Below are 17752 nucleotides of genomic sequence, written 5' to 3' on the forward strand. Positions count from 1 at the left end.
GGAGTTGGTATGGGCCAACATAACAGTTGACCTGGCTGCTCCGAGAGGAGCGCCAGGCACGTCTTGACCCTTCGGTGGTCAAGGATGTAGTGTTCACCAGTGAAATAGTTCAAATCCCTGTTTCTATTCATATTGTAAAAGATATAGATTATTATTCAGTTGTATACAGTATAAATATATAATAAATGAAAAATGGTAAACAGTTTATTATGTTTCCATTTTTATAAAACCGAAAAAATGATAAGAGGGAATGTGATACAGACATTAAAGGATGGAAATAGTATTAGGAGTGTAAACAGGTGAGTGATGTGTAGAGTATTAAGGCTGTAGACAGGTGTGAGTGTTATGTAGAGTATTGGAATAGAGACAGGTGTGAGTTGTGTAGTGTCCCTGGGGGGGTTGAAGGGGTAATGATAGCAGGTAAAACAAGACACTACGAGCAAGCATCAACTCGTCACTCTTGCTGCTCCACTGACTGCACCACTAAGGCTGCCTCTCACCTCCCCACACACACACACACACACACACTGATGATGTGATATAAGCTTTGTCACTCGGCAACTCTTATACTCCACCGTCAGCTGGTTTCATCACCCCCTCAATCGTTGCAAAACAGCAGGTGCACCAACATTGAGAGGGACGTAAACGTTTTTTTTTTTTTTTCAATTTCAATATGATAGCGGAAGCGGGATCCTAGTGCTGTTATTAGGTACCCCTGTACAATTACACCAGAAGCATCTGGCAAGTGTCACAAGTATATATAAATATTATAAAGGTGTTAACTAAAGCCTAAGGAAGGAAGGTTATTCCTTCAACACATCAGCATTATTATTTACATAATATCTGGCCAGTATGGGGAGGATCATTGTGTCTCTGTCAGGGGGTCGTGGAGTGGTGGTCCAGCAGGCGTCACGGAAGCGTTGTGTGTGGGGACATCTTAGGAGGTAGTGGACAAGGGTGCGGCTGTCGGGTCTTCTGCATAATGTACATGAGCGTTGCTCAGGGGATGCGGGGATACCAATCTCCCAAGCAAAGTCAATACCCAATGATGATACGGGCAGCAATCACGTCCCTTTTCCGCGATCCTTTCCCATAGACATAAGAGAGGTCAGGAAGTTTGCGGAGGACATCGTACCAGGTGGGCGGGGAGTCCAGGGGGATGGCTGCTTCCCGAGCTTCTCTCTGTTTACGGCGAATTTGGGTCCTAAGCTATAAAAGTGTTCGAGGAACAACGTAGTCAGGTGTGGCCTTGTTACAGCCTGTCTGGCAAGGCCATCTGCTGCCTCATTCCCCAAGATACCGACATGACTGGGTATCCATAGGAATGTCACAGGACGGCCTGCATCCTGAAGTGTGGATGTTAACTCTCGTATCCCGCCGGAAGCAGAACCTGGAATCTCAGCAGACAAGCAAGGGGCAGAAACCACCGGCTTCTTCCTCCACGAGAAGGGCAGCAAGGAGGGCTTTCAGTTCAGCCTGAGTGGAGGATGCCCCGTCAGAAACTCGTAAACGTTTGTGTTGGTCTTTGTCGCGATCATTGCTACACTTACTGAATTCTAAACTCATAACTCTGCAAATGCTCCTTTAAAGTATTAACTGTATATTCTGTGAAGTATATTGAAGTACGGTTCAAACAAGAATGGATATAATAGTACGATTTCACCTACAGTATTTTGAACACTTTAATTGTTCAACATTTACTGTCCTTAAATTTGAACTGTCTGATCGTGTTTAGGAAGTGACGTTATGAAGCCCTATAACTTGAACTGGTAAAGGAAATTTTATAATACTTGCTAGAAACGTTATTATCAACAAGACGTTTTACGAATAGCTGTTGAGTACTTGTCATGGGTTAAGGCCACACTTGGGCCAAAGGTCAAAACTGCAAAAAAAAAATATATATATATATATATATATATGATATATCAGTATGAATGTAGTTCTTGTGTGTGGACAGCTATCATTGATTTACAGATTTTCCTTTAGTATTTTTTGCTTTTCAGAGTAACAGTCCGCTTGAATAATGTTGAAGCTGACCCACCCTTAATAACTGGTTTAGTTAAGTTGGCGGTGTGCCACTTAAGGATGCACTGAAAACTTAGAATGGAACTTCTCTATGAACTGTAACAGGAAAAAACACTTCAGTCAGCGGATCGTACGATTTACTCCCAAGGTGCCAGCTGCTAGTTACCGTCCAATATTCTGTCTTGACCACATCATTTATCATAATTTACTGAATTTTTTAGAGAACGGTGTAGGTAGTGTTACTTGTGTACTAATAGCATTTGTTGCGAGGCTTGTTTACGTCTGGAGATAGTCACTTGACCACCTTGAAGGTCATCTTCTGACTAAAAGTGACTTTTCAAACAGCAGACAAGAATACAATCGCACTGATAATAGTCCCATTGTCGTTGTCAGTGCTTTTAAAAATATTCCCAAGTTAGATTTGGTAGATCTTCCCAGTTGAAATGATCACGGTCAACAAAAGTTATTTCTGTCATAGATTGCTTTCAAGATATGAAAAACGACTAACTGATTACTATCATTCGTAGCCGGCCTTTAGAAATCAGCCGTATCCAAAGTCTTAACCCTTGATAACAATAGTGTCCTGACCCCCTGACCTTCTGTATTATCTGGGTCTTCTAAATATTGGTCCAATATAATACCTTATGTCTGTGAAACCCGTTTAATGGATGTATTTTTAATGTTTTTGATATAGGTATGTCCAACAGAAGTTTGTCTAAAAGTTCATTTAAAAAATAAAAATACGGTGATCGTTGTACCAAAATATGAAAGACCCTGAAAAGAAGTGATGCTATGGTTTGAAACGGGCGTAAGTGAATAGTAGGAAAAAAAATATTTATTGCTGGAGAAACAAGTGGTTTTAAGGGTCAATCAGTGGAAGGTTTTAAGAGGGATGAGTTTGATTGTAGCGGGGGGGGGGGGCATGGACCTGAAGATGTAATAAGTCTTCTGGTGGACCAACAGTTTATAAGAAAAATAAGAAGTTTAAACAGTCAAACCTTCTAGGATGGAGAAAGGCCAGTAAACGTTGGGGAAATTATGTGTTTTGCTTTTGGTGTTGGAAAACAGAGAGGATACCCTGAGTAATTTATGTTTTGACGGAAGCACGTAATGGTGTAGCAGCTTATGGAGGTACATGGTGTGAGGGTTGTAAAGTGAGAGAGAAGCGTCATTCTTCATTGGCATGCTAGCTATCCCTGCGACTCCTGACCCGCCTAGTCTCGCTTCGACCAAACTCATTTCTATTCGCCTCACCCACCAACCATCCCCACTCCAACACGTCCGTCAGTCCACAGCCATCTTCAAGGATAAAATGTTCAAACCGCATAGTTACCATCTGTGCTGATGTTTTAATGGTGATGCTTGTTGTTATGGTGGTACGAAATTGGGTGCTCGAGCTACGTTCAATATAGTGATGGCTACAAAGGTTGTCTAGTACAGTATTTACATTTATGATCATCATTTTGACACGACATTGTTTATAGTTTGAGTCAAATAGTTGAGCTTATGTGGCGAGTTGTAATATCATAGATAAGGTTGTGGTGCTTTAGACTGTTCTTTTGATGTTGGGGTGAACACTGATCCTGGCAGCGACTCGGGCGCTCCCATTCTTTTCTTTTCTTTTTTTTCGTACGCCCTGACCACTCCAATCTGGCCCGAGATGACCTCCCTCTCCCTCCCCACAACAGTTGCCCCTCCTCTTAAGTCAGGGGCTCTTAAAGGGGACACTTAAGGTGTAGATCAAGGATTTTGAAGGATTACCTACGGTTTAGCTGGGGAAATCAGGAGTGGTATCTACGGTGCATGTCGAGAGGTTTAGAAGGCACCCACGGTGTAGGTCTCATATAGATCTGAAAATACACTTCAGGGTTTATGTCGTCCACAGCAACTGTACCATCATTATTAACCCTTCATAAACTAATAAGATGCATGTTAACTGCTAATTGGGAGACTTCGCCATCCAAACTACTGGTTGAAGCATCAAATTTTGTTTGAGCAAGCACTGTTGACACAAATACCCCCTTTACCCAACGACATGGGCTAATGACGTAACGGGGAGCTGCCACCGACTGCCATAGTACAAGAACGTTAATCTGGAATACTCAGTTTAACACTGGCCACATAATAAAGCCAAAAGTGTTTATCTTCTGTGTGCAAAAGCTATTTCGGGTTATTTTAATCATATGGATAATATGTTTTCAAGAGGATAAGGGTTCGTACATTATTTATTTTTACGAGCCAAGGATGAATGTCCTTAACTAGTTCATATAAGATACATTGCAATAAATGGTATGATTGTATCTAATAGTGGGGTAACAAACATTTGAGAAGTTGACTTATCTTTGTTCCGATGCAGTTAATTAATAGACAATATCTTCTATAATGACAAATAAGTTGTGTCTGTGAGTAGTGGGGTTTCTAGACGACTGGTGAACGTTTGTGCAAGTGGACGTTTATTTTTTTTTTTATGACTACATGTTCTCTCCTTAAGGTGGAAGTTACTTGCATGGAGTAAAGCGTCAACGTACATTTGTATTACATTGAAAGTTATTGAAGACGATGAAGATAAATTTAGCATTGGGAGCTTTTGATGAAGAATTTATGGGTTTTAAAGTAACTGAATTACATTGCATTTTATAAATACATAAAAAAATTCAATGTAAAGCTTCAGTTATTTAGTTCTTGTAATTATCTTGTCAGAACGGGCACACATTTCTTATGAGCGTTCAGTGTTTTACATATAGCAGGTAAATTTGCTAATCGGGTACCAGTGCGATACATTGCTGTAAACAGTAAAAGAATTTTGTCGTTATTAATTCGGTCAAGCTTGCTGAACCAAGAATACCTTTGAATGATCCCTGTCCAGGCGCCTCATTTGGCGCGGACATTAATTGTACTGTATTCGAATTGGTGTCTACATTACAAATGTACATTAGTAATACAGGTAGTAGTTTGTTTTTTGGAGTAAAATTCCGTTTAAGTATAAAGAAGCAAAGAAACTGATAAGTCAAGCTTTGCCAGTTTCTATATAAAGATAATGCAAGATGCTTTGGATGGGTTAAGTTTTGCTAGTATAAACATTAGTAGTCATGCACTGTGATGACGGTACCTTACCTTCAGTATACAGGTATGATTGTTAGGAAATCATATGCTGTTGTGGAAGATCCTCAAAGTGTAGGCCATGCGAGAAATTAGCTTGAGTATTATGGTAGTTTGAGAAATTAGCTTTCCTGTTAGTTCATAAGGTTTGACATGGTTTCACTTGAATGTAGTGTAAACTTCCTACTGTACGTTTGGTACCAGGTAATGGCTGTTTCATATGAGAGCCTTTTATGTATTTTTGTAATCTGTTCACATTATAACCCTCTTCAGTAATATATATATATATATATATATATATATATATATATATATATATATATATATATATATATAAAAGAAACAAGGTAAATATTAAGTAGCTGTAGGTATTTTCATAATGACCTTGCCCACATGCACGCTAAGCTGACCGCACGTACGTCTACCCAACAGCTGAAGACACCATAAAGTCGGCCTCAGTTGTGGGACATCACTGTTATTGTTACGATATGGAGTTAAATATAATTATTGGTGAACCAATTTGATTGACATTAATTATGTTGCATACTTACACATGTGGTCTTAAGTAAAAGGTTCTACCTGTGACAAGAAAAATATCAGGTCATTTTATAAGAAGGCAAAGCAGTACCACATGTAGGTCAGGAAAGACGTTAGAAGAAGTATTGAATATTGGTGAGCTTTCTTTGGCTGATGAATGATGAGGCTATACTTACAGTGTACATGCGTGGTAATGCGCACGTCGGTAGATAGTAGATACTTCATGGTGTGTAAGTTTAGTAGTAAGCGTTATGTGATAGATAAATGAGTGGCAGCTTTTGGTGTTTTGGAATGTTTAACGGCTCTGAGGATGCTGCTGCTGGCCTCTATTGGGCACTAGATGGGATGGCCCCCAAAAATCTGCAGTATTAAAAGTTTTAGTGTTAAGAACTCATGTTATGGGGGTGAGAATGTAGAATTGTGGGAATTAATATAAGTAGCATAGGTAACACTATGAATGCAGTAAGTATGAGTAGAAACTAATTATTTGTTCAAGTATTTTTGCTTCAAATTTTGAGAAATAACTTAATACAGTAGTTGTGTTGTACTGTGATGGCAGTGGCCGGCCGAGGTGAGTTAGTGAAGCCAGCCGGCCGCACGGGAGCAGCACCTCCCTGACATCACCACTTCTTCCTCTCCTGAAGTTTACGTTGTCGTAGAGTTTACCAGTATTTGTACAGTAGGTTTTATTTGTATAATTTTTCAACAAAGTCAATTTGGAATTTACAAATTATATTATTTACTTTTAGTTGCTGTACTTCACTCAGGTTGAAAATCGCGTTAAACCCTTTACGGGATGAGTGGAGATTTGAAGCTGTCCTCCCAATAACTTCGTTATTTATATCTAAAGTTTAGCAGATGCATTCTTACAATCATGATATAGTAAACCTTCGACGTGCTCTAGAAGTTAGGTTAACGGTGATATCTGCCATCACTGACGCAAGGTCTAAAGAAAGTTTGGCAGTGTTTGGTCGCAGCTGTGGTAGTGAAGAGGGAGGGGGGGGGGAGGGTTGGGGGTTGTGACGGCGCGGGTGTGGGAGCTTGGTTTGCTCAGTCTGTAACAGTGAGCTGAGGTGTCACCATCAACCTCCCCACTCTGGACTTACCGTGCGCTTCCATCAACTTGCTTGTTTACACATATTTTTCTAAACCCCAAAATAATACTTAATGACTGTGGATATAATGGTGCTCTCGGATCTTGGAATAAGTGCCACTTCAGGCGCACAGGTACGTACAGATTGTCACAAGTTAAAAGACTTGATCAGCATTATGGTAATTTTTTATGTTTGTTTACGCGTTAATGCATTTGATAATTATTGATCTAAACCAGTCATAATTGAAAGACTTGATTATCATATATTGCTTCTATTTTGTTTGTTACATTTATGAAGTTGGTGCAGTTGAAATCGGTTGTAATCTAAACATACCTGCCTTTTATGTTAGAAGTTACTCTGTTTCCTCAACTATAGCACTGATATTTCACGTTACTGTGGCGGGCACATTAGGGACGTCATTCACATAATACAAATAGTTAGCTTTATTACACTTTGTTTTTGTGTTTTGGTACGAAGAAAAGTTTGAGTTGGGTTGAAGTAAACATGTTAGGATACGGTTGTCGGGGATCCCTGTTATTGAAAAGGCCACAGTTGCTCCTCGCGATGATTCACTAAGAAATACTGTACAGTCATATGAGGATATAATTATAGTTTCCCGGAAGCTGGAATGTATCACTAATGTAAACAATATAAAGGTAAACTGGTTAAATTGGTGTGCCTGAAGTTGGGTTGATTTATTTTCACTCATGTTTACTCATGCTTTTTAATTAATGTCATAATTTATTTATAATCTAGTTGTGTTATTGGATTTTGGAACTAAGTTTATGAGATAACGGCGAATGTAAAGGTCACAAGAAAAGATTCACACTTAAGGTCGGAAATTATAGTGTGATGTACAGATGATGAAAAGTCGATCTCGTGTGATTAGTGTAACGGTAAACTTAACTTCATTGGTGGAGAAATGGAGGTGATAAAACCTTGGTGATGTGAATGGTAGCATAATTTGAGTTTTGTTAAAAGTTTAATGTTGGCCAAATTTGGTTCCGCACATAGCTCTCGAAGGGGGATTGATTTTTGAGCGGTCATGCACTATGTAATTACTTATCTATAATAACCAAAACATTGAAAATCTCCTCTTGGTGCAGATTGTATTTCATGTAATTATTTATAGTCAATACCTTGAAACCCTCAAAACAAAATTCTGAAGGTTATCCTTAGCAACCTTATAGTTTATTGGGTCGAGATAGGTTTGTAGAGGGTTATTCAACCTCCAAAAGTTATCCCTTAAAACTTTTGGCTCGATAACATAGGTTAGTGTCGCTGAGTCGAAGTTTACTTCATTCAGTCGGCTTTTAAACTTTCAAATAAGATTCAGGCTACCAATCGAAATGTAACATGTATTGTGAACTAGCTATGGCATTAACTGTCTGACAGCTTATTATTGTAAGAATGTTCCATATTTAATACCATATTTTGAACTTTGGCTTAATATCATATCAGAGGAGGAAGGAGGGTCAATCGTACATCAAATTAGCTTCATGTCCTGGTTGGACTGCAGAAGTTGAAGAGTTTAGTGAACCAGGTCGAATGCGGTGCTTTAGAGCGTTTATATTCCTTATACTATATTCGAATAATATTGTGAAATGTTTTTTTGTTTTGTTTTTCCACAGCCGGTCAGCCAGTGGTCTTCAAGTAACGTTGTGGACTGGATGGCAGCGCTTAACATGGCACCATACACAGAATTATTCAAAGCAAAGGATATCAAAGGAACAGACCTCCTATCATTGGACAAAGACAAACTTGGGGTGAGTACCATGACATTGTTATAAATTGACGAGAAAACACTAATCGGATGGTCAAAGAGTGTATCATTAGGCTGCTTGTTAGAATGTGTCCTGCAGCAAGGGTTCCATAAACTTTTGTCGCAGTGAAACACGTTGCTAGCTGACAAGACCTTAGCGCGAAATGGCTGTTAAGGTTAACCAGCGATGTTGCTAATTTGGGGAACGAAAGGTGGGAGGGTTGGCGACGCTTGAGACGTGACGACGCCAGTGTGGCTTTGAAGCGTGAAGGTGTCACAGCAGTGGTCCCCATTTTCTTGACCAGCCTTGTGTTGTTCACAGCTCACTTCACGTTTTCCTCACTCACTGTGATACTTTTATCTAGTCTTCGTTGTTTGTTTGTTAAGCTCGTTTATTGTTCTTGTTAATATTTCTTTGTTTTATAACTTTATTTTTGATGAATATACATATATGGGTTTCATACTTGTATAAGCTTTAGTTGTATTTGTGTGCACTGTAAAGTGCACGTGGTTTTGTGTGTTGGTATCAGAAAAACGATTATATTGTTTTGTTGATACTTATTGCTATTGTGTAGTTATGGGTCCTTTATTAATATCTCCTTTCAAGTCTCCCAGTGTTGTTTTGTCTAAGCTAAGAGAGTGGTCTTCACGTAAGTCTCAGCATGTAGAAGGTGCTGAGAAAGCTGCAGTGCAAAATGTGTCCACATCACCTCACAAACCTGGCAGTCCCCGGCTTAGAATATCGAGGAACCAGGCGTTGGAGGTTGTAGATTTGTTCTCGACACCTCAACCGCAGTGTTCTTATGCTTTGACTACCCCAGACAGTGGAATATATGTTAATTCCATATCTCGCGAATACCTTGCACGTTCTCGACCTAAAGAGCAAATTAAGATCAGTAGTCCTATTTCCATCAGCAGTGTTACTCCAACTCCACACACTTGTCCAAGGCTGCAGGCAATACATGCAGCATTACATTCACAAAAATGGAAGCAGAAAAAATCTTTTGAAAGTGAGGCATGTATGAACTCGGAACCCTCTTGTTCCTGTCAGGTTCAATTTTCTCACACTTCAACTTATATTCGACGCACATCAACAGCTTCAACTGTGTCAGCCGCAGCAGCTTCCATAGCCACCACTACCACATCTGTACCTAGTGAGACATCATTCAGTGTTCTATCTGATGATACGGACTCTTGGTGCCTTAAATTGTCCGATCTAGATTCTCCAGATTGTCTTTCGTTCAGTCCTGGCTGGCCCAAGACAGTGCATGACAATGTCCGGGTGCAAATTATGCAGCCCAATGAATCTCTTGACCAATGGCTCTCGCCAAAAAATCTTTCTCTGGTTTCGGATAAACCGTCAGGTGGTTGTAATAATGATGTCTCCCTCAAGGAACAAGTTGAACCATGTATTAGCATTGCTAACAATTACATGTCTGTGGATAAAACTCAGGTACGTAGTAATGATTTTTATGTATTTTTGCTGAAAACTAAACATACTGTAGTTTGAAAATCGCTTTCAAAGTCGACAACAAGAACCAACCAAACTTGTCTGACGAAGAATAATTTTTAGTAATGGATAATTAAGATTTGGTTGGTTTTGTGCTTTAAACAAACCTATAGGTAAAGATTTCTTTAAAAAAACAACAGGGAGTTAACCTAAACCTTTATTCTTATTTGATATATTTGTTTTAATGTACAAAACTTAATCCATTGGGAAACAGATGGAAAAATTAGTGTGAACTTGTGAAAATATTTAATATGTTCAATTATATATGACAGCACAAGTAATAGTCTAACTTAACCTAGCTGAAAAATAACCCAAGTTCATTAGGGTAGGTCCTGTATGGTCAACTCATTGTGTATACAGTTGGAGTAATTAAGTTTCCAGCCAGGTTGTAAACAAATAAAATGGGTATTGCGTGTGCAGTGTAGAGACATTTAAACAATAATTTAATTAAATTCACACATTTCTTTTTCCTTGTTCTCCCTCTGGATTTGGGAAATTTCATACAGTAGTTGGTAAATACTCCCTAGTGGCTATGTATGGAACTCTTACTTTAATATTTATATACTGTATAGGGTGATAGATAGATGGTTAGGTTAGGTTTGACATGGATACTAATACTTGAGCCGTTAGGTTTGGTTTTCTTAGTCTTGTGCATATTTTTACCCTACAATTCTCCTTTACTTCAGAGACCTGCCCACTTTTTTTTCCATAAATAATTGATGGGTTAAAACATACACAAAACTGAGAAAACCAAACCTTACTGACTTAAATATCAGTACTCATGTCAAACCTAACCTAACCTTACCTGACCTAACCACCTATCAAAAGGGGGCTCCCTCTCTGGTGTGTGAAGTTAACCGAACTAGACAAGAGGAAAGGGAAGGAATCTAAAATAAATAAATAAATCTGACAAACCCAAGCAAGTACATATGCACATGACACCGCCACTTCTCTGATTGGCTGAGTAAGAAATCAACAATGTACATGTATATCCCTGCAAACTTGTACATTCTTGAGTGGAAATAATTCAAACCATAATTTTTTTTACAGAAAACACTATACGTAAAGTATTTTTTTAACCTCGATGAGAATCAATACCATATAAATTTTCTTGTTTGTTCAATACGGAATATTAAGCCTGTAGTCACATCATGAATTTTTTTTCTACTTCTCAATGCATATACAGTACTGTAAATTTAAATTTTTTTCAGTACTATACTTCAGTATGAATTGGTTGTTTTTGACACTGGATTCGTATTACTGTACAGTCAGTTCTGCTATAACGCGATAGTTGTGTTCTTGTAAAACATTGTGTTATAGAAATTCGCGTAATTAGAAATAACAGGGTCTTATGGAGGAAATAGGGTTAAGTGCAGATTACTACTCGAAATCGAAAAAAAAATAGTAGTTAGCCTAACACAAAGGATAGCACAGTCTAAATAAATGTTACATTCGTATCTAATAATGAAATCATACAGTAAATGTAACACTTTACCTTGAAAAAATATGAATATAACTTGATGGGGGAGAAGGGTGATTTTGAGGTTGATAACATAGAGCTTCTCTTCAAGGGTTATAGCCTCTCTTTTACGATCATCACCGGGAATGCGATCACCAGAACGCTTCTTTGAGATATTCTTCTGTACCATATTCACAGTTAATACCACAAAATTGGAGAAATAGTAAGCAATAATCGCGTTACAGCAAACAAGCGTTCGCGTTATACAAATACCATTCCTCTATTCATAAATCACGTTAGAGCCAATTCGCGTTGTCAAAACATGCGTTATAGCAGAACTCGCTGTACTGTATTGCATTGTATTAAAAATATTACAAATCAATTTTTTTCTTTAAGTTTTTAGTTACAGTAATTGCCTTTTGTAAAGAGTTTGTCATTTTCTTTAAATGAGAAATACACAATGTTTTTTATACCCTTTAAATGTAGGTGATCTGGAATTGCTGCCCTTTCATCGTTATCTGTGCTCACCTGAGTTGAACACTGAATCTTAAAAACAATTAAGCTATTTTTCATCTTGGCACATTGCTGCCCATGTTGGCCTCTTGAATGAGTTACTGTATGTACTGTAATTAGTTTTCCCCTCCTATTTAAGGGCCACTTTATCTTATTGGATTAAAAGACATGTTGGTATTGATCTCATCTGCCTTGTTGACATTAATATTGCACTCAAAGCACATGGTTACTTAAAATTTAATGAACTTAATATTCTATACAGTGTATGTGAAGAGAGTAAAGGAATTTTTTATGGGTTTCTTGCTGAGGTACAGGTATACATTCATGTTTTGTACCTTCGGTAAGAGAGCTAGAATGCATTTTTATTAGTGCCTTCATTTTTCCTTGCTCCCCCACCTAATTTTTATTGTTTTGAAAACATATCAGTGAAGAGCTCAGTTGTAACAAGGATGACCAATAATTTGTCGTGGACATCAAAAAGCATTCTGTTGAATTGCAGCCAGAAATTTTTAGTTGGATTGATATACTGTACAGTAATGTATTTACATATCTCCCCAACACCACTTTAATTTTTGTCAATGTTTAAGTTCAGGATGCAAGGTTGACAAGATACTGATTTTAAGGCCTTGACATACTATACACTAAAATACCTATCTAAACACACACAAACACAACTTTGTGCCTGACATTATTAAAAAATTTAATTGAAACAATAGGTTTGACAGCAAGATTTATTTTTATTTACAGTTTCATAGTGGTACAGGTATCTGCATCAGTGTTTAGGGTCTTTCCATTAAGGTAATCTGAAATGGAAGCACAGTACAGTAGACAAGCCACAAAACACTGAGAAATATGGCTAATAACCATAATTTTATATGATTTTAGGAATTTGGCACGTGCACCTGTATATATGACCCTCAAGAATGTGAATACTGTACAATAATCATTACTGGGTATCTTTCCAGTTGTAGGCCCCCCATCAGTAAAAGCATTACTAATAAGTTATTTCTTTTCTCCAGAATATGGGCATCAAAGATGAGTATCACCAAAAGACCATCCTCATCAATATAGATCAATTACAAAGTGATTGTCGTGATGGGGAGAATATGGCTTCTTCTGGAATTGGTGGTATAGACTGCAGCACCCCTGCTTCTCATCACAACCTTCGTAACCACTCCTTCCATGACCTCCACCGATGTGACAAATGTGGAATTTACCTTAGAGGTTTTGTCCATCAAGGACAGTTTTGTCAGGGTAAGATATAATGAGGGAAACTTTTTTATTAATATAAGTTTTAGTAGTACCCCTATGATTATTTTAATTGGGGAAATACGGGTACCTTGTATAGTAAAGATTTTAATTTTTCAATTGTTTTCAAGCTTTTTCTGATGTAACGCAGGATGGATTTTGAATAAGAAAAACATACCCACAAAAGTGTGGAAATTGACCATGAAGCTATGATGATGATGATAATATGCACCCACAGTACAGTATTTGGGTTACGTCACTCCCAACATTATTTACACAATTGCTTGCACGCACTTACATTGTGTACCCAGTGTATTATGTGTATGAGATTTGTTGAATATATAAAATATATGTACTGTTGAGAAATGAAGAAAATATAGACATTACTGTGTTCAACTGAAAAGAATGGAGTTCATGCTTGCCTTCATGGACTTAGCTTTAGATGGGTGGGCAAGAGTGTTTGAGCTGGCATCTCGACGCCGTTTGTTTACTACAGTATAGTATGTTGTATAATATAATATGAAACAACAAAGCCCAACCATTACTTAAGCAACGGGGAACTACGTAACCAATCACTGATCACATTTACATTCATTCATAATTTTTACTGCGTACTATAGTAAACAAACGGCCTTGAGTTGCCAGCTGTCTCCAGCAGTGTTCGAAGAATCTTGAACGAGGAAGTACAAGGTTAATGTTGAGGATACATTGCTATATGGGAGTAAAACAAGGACCGGATACAAGTGGAATTTACAGTAATGATGTTTGAGCATGTGTTAGAATATAATAAAACAAAAATAGAAGTGTGTTGGTATAATAGAACTTAACAGGCTATGAACATATGAGAAGTGATGGAATTGTAAAAAGCATGTATAGTACAATACTGTATTGTATTATTGAGAAATGGATTGTTGGAGAGGGGAAAAACCACAGTGGAGATGTAAGGATAAGTGATCGACATTCAAGAAGCAACAGAACATGTGAATGATGGGAGAACCTGGCATTGATGGAAATTTCGAATGAATGGATGAAGTTGAGAGCCATGAGGAAGTACACCTACAAATACCCACATAGTGTAATAATTCATAGTTGAGTACCCATCTAACCAACCCTGAGTATAAATTTTTAGTTTTTATTAGTAAGAATAGAGTTCACATAGAATTATTCTATTTTCCAGACTGTGGACTGATAGCCCACCGCACATGTGCTGCCACTGGATTGCCTCCATGTGTTAAACAATCGTCCAAATACTTTCGTCGCATATTACTCTCCTCTGTATTTGGTTTGAGCTTGTGTACACAATTCACTCCTGGAGAAAGTCCAGCTCCACATCTGCTTGTGCGATGTTGTCAGGAAATTGTATTCCGTGCCAGGAGTGATCCCAACATAGATCCATATCGCTTGTACCGCACACCACCCCAACAGGAAACATTGGCTCAGCTGAGACAGGACTGTGATGAAGGTTAGTGTACACAAACAGTAGTACAGTATGATAGAACACTCTATCCAATAGCCCTCATATAAGTGTGAGGAATGAAAGTGCAAGCCATGGCTTACACCATTGGTAAGCAGGTTGTTCCAATAAGAGGAGGACCTTCAATTGATTCCTGTACAGTTCTCTTCTATCCATTAATTTCTGGTTCATATCTTTTGGTACCATTAATTTGCCCCACCCCCATTTTTTTTGGCAATACAGAATATTGTACATGTACCGACACAGAAATAGTATAGTACGGCAACTTGTGGTTGTAAGTTTTGCATTATCACATTTTTGGGATGGAAAATTGTTTGGTATAATGAACACAATGTTTTATGTTAAAATAAAGTAATATTAAAATTTCTTCTTTGGCATCATCGTTTTTTGATGTACAATTGCATTTATAATTTCAGATATGTTCAAAGTTGACCTTGGTGCATATGAGCCCCATGTTATTGCGTACCTGATTAAGAGATATCTTCGAGAGCTCCCTGAACCAGTGATTCCCGAGACTTTTTATGATCGCTTCATTGAAGCTGCTCGTATCCATAATGATGACCAATGTGCCAAGTGTATGTCTCAAATGGTCACGGAACTTGTTCCTCATCATTATTACACTTTGCAGTAAGTACTGTATTTAATTTCTTACATTACTGTACAGTACTATGTTTATAAGTTTTTCTTAGTGGTTGTGGTGAGATCTATCTGTTTAGGTATTTGAAATACTGTACTGTACTCGTGATACATTTTTTTTTCTTTTTTTTCTGCTTTTTATCTTTCACGTGAATTCATTTGTTGATAAATAAATTTGGTGTTAATTGTTATATTACCAAAGAGATTGAATGTATGGAGGCGGCACCTGCTGTCTCAAGTGAAGTCACTGAGTGTGACTGATGCCTTTACCAAATGGCAGTGCTTTTCTCTGTGACTTCATCTTCCTTGGTTGATCCCTCTATAATGTGCATAATAAATAAAACAACAGTATAAATCCTGCAGAGTTATCTGTAACCAACGCTTGTTCTCAGGTAGCTGCAGCAACTATGGCCTTGTTGCCCTGACCAGGGTGGTGGCCTGGCTTCATACGCCTCTGTTACATACACAGCGAACACCGCCTCCATCCATTCAACCTCCTTGTATATTACATATGTATAGTGTATGAACTTTCAGCATTTAAAGAAGTTTTTGTCAACTTTGTAATTTTCTCAGGTTTTTGATGAGCCACTTCTTGCAACTATGTCAACTCCAGGTTGGACGGGGCATCTTAGATCCACCAACTTTCCTTATTCAGTCTCTCTGTCATGTACTCCTAAGACCACCATGGGAAAAAATTGTGTAAGTACAGTATTATGTATTTTAAGTTAATGAAAATATTTAGGATTTAGTAATACAGGCACTACTGTATTTTTTCTTTATATCCCCCCGTTACTTTGCAAAAAAGGGTAATGTAAATGATGAACAAATAGATTTTATTTTATTTTTTTATAATGCATTGTTGATTTGTAATACTGTAGATACTTAATTGTGTAAGTTTTTTGGAAAGGGATAAATGAATTACATGAACTTGTGCATGATGTGTAGGTGATCACATGTTAAACTACATTTTTATAATTACCTGTACATGATAAATATATATATATATATATATATTTCTTTTCCTTTTATAGGGAGCTTGCTCGTAACACTGAAGCCCACATGCGTGTCGTGGAGATGCTACTGATGAAAGTAGATTGGGGTGAAAAGGTCCCTGCTTTTGCACCAGCACCTGCTCTACCACCAAGGCCTCCTCGTTCATCAGTAACCACAATTGTGGATGAACCAAGCCCACCATCTCCTCCTATATCTTATTGCTCGAACATCCCAGCAAGTGCACCAAAGGCACTTCAAGATGCTGAATGGTATTGGGGTACCATATCACGAGAAAATGTAAATGTTCTGATGAGGGATACCCCAGATGGAACTTTCCTGGTTAGAGATGCATCAACAGGAAATAATGAATACACTCTAACATTGCGTAAGGGAGGTTCAAATAAACTAATAAAAATCTGTTACTGCAATGGAAAGTATGGATTCACAGAGCCATATAACTTCAATTCTGTAGTAGAACTAGTGAGTTTCTGCTGTCAACAGAGCCTTATCCAGTTCAATAAAGCTTTGGATGTCAGGCTAAAACATCCAGTAAGTCGCTTCCATGGGGAAGAGTCCGAGACTGAAAGAATGCGATTAGAGGACATATTTGGTCGGCTGAATGACTTAAATAAGCAGTACCTTGCAAAAACAACTCAATATAAAACCTCCTATGAAAAACATCAGGCCCTAGCTCAGGATATGCAGTTAAGTCGGCAAGCCCTGGATGGCTTCACTGAAACAATGTTGTGGATTGAAGACCACCTCAAGCTCCATGACAAGTTCAGAATTGAAGCTCAACCCCATGAAGTTAATGAGTAAGTAACCTTATAGAACTTTTAATTTTAAGGCACTTGAATTGATTTTTTTTTCCTAATTTGTTGCAATAAGTTCCAATTTAGGAAAAATCGGTCTAACATGTGATTGTTATTGCAGTTTGTTGACCAACCGTCAAGTACTGTTGGGGAGGCTAGAAAACGTTAAAGAGGCTCGCGATCAACAAGATAATCATTTCTCCACAATGAAGAGAGAGTGCCTGTCTGCAGAGCGCCAGTCTACTGGTCTCAAGTTGGAAGTCTTGAAATTAGAAAAGCAAATGGATCATCTTAAGAATTTGTTACTCTCACGAGGACTCTCTGCTGAAATGATGGATCAGTGGCTTGACCAGTCGGAAATTCAACAGCCAGTATGTAGATTGATATTTTTAGTTGCTTATTATATCCCCAAATGTACAGTATTTGAAAATCTTATGCATGTGCTAAATTCACTCTTGACATGCTGAGAATTTGTTTATCCTTCATACTGATGATGCAGAATTTTACATAATGTTTATGTAATTTATGTGTGTAGTTGCAAAGTTCAACAGAATTAGTTTGGAAGGACTTAGAATGTTTGTTGTCATTTG

The 17752-nt window shown here is 37.9% G+C and overlaps 1 protein-coding gene across 3 annotated transcripts in view; it reads left to right on the forward strand.

The window, feature by feature from the left end:
- LOC121864257 (phosphatidylinositol 3-kinase regulatory subunit alpha-like) overlaps nucleotides 1-17752 on the forward strand; it is a 168140-nt gene that overhangs the window by 144158 nt on the left and 6230 nt on the right. For 2 of the 3 annotated variants that reach the window (XM_042363336.1, XM_042363335.1), the window contains 7 exons: nucleotides 8387-8521; nucleotides 13019-13253; nucleotides 14425-14709; nucleotides 15138-15348; nucleotides 15931-16056; nucleotides 16389-17165; nucleotides 17284-17533. In XM_042363336.1, coding sequence (XP_042219270.1) covers nucleotides 8387-8521; nucleotides 13019-13253; nucleotides 14425-14709; nucleotides 15138-15348; nucleotides 15931-16056; nucleotides 16389-17165; nucleotides 17284-17533 — 2019 coding nt within the window. Of the gene's footprint in view, nucleotides 1-6720; nucleotides 6889-8386; nucleotides 8522-13018; nucleotides 13254-14424; nucleotides 14710-15137; nucleotides 15349-15930; nucleotides 16057-16388; nucleotides 17166-17283; nucleotides 17534-17752 lie in introns of those variants that run through there. The other variant, XM_042363337.1, reaches the window with a different exon arrangement.

The sequence above is a fragment of the Homarus americanus genome, unplaced genomic scaffold, assembly GCF_018991925.1.
Source record: "Homarus americanus isolate GMGI-L3 unplaced genomic scaffold, GMGI_Hamer_2.0 scaffold26351, whole genome shotgun sequence".
Taxonomy (NCBI): Eukaryota; Metazoa; Arthropoda; class Malacostraca; order Decapoda; family Nephropidae; genus Homarus; species Homarus americanus.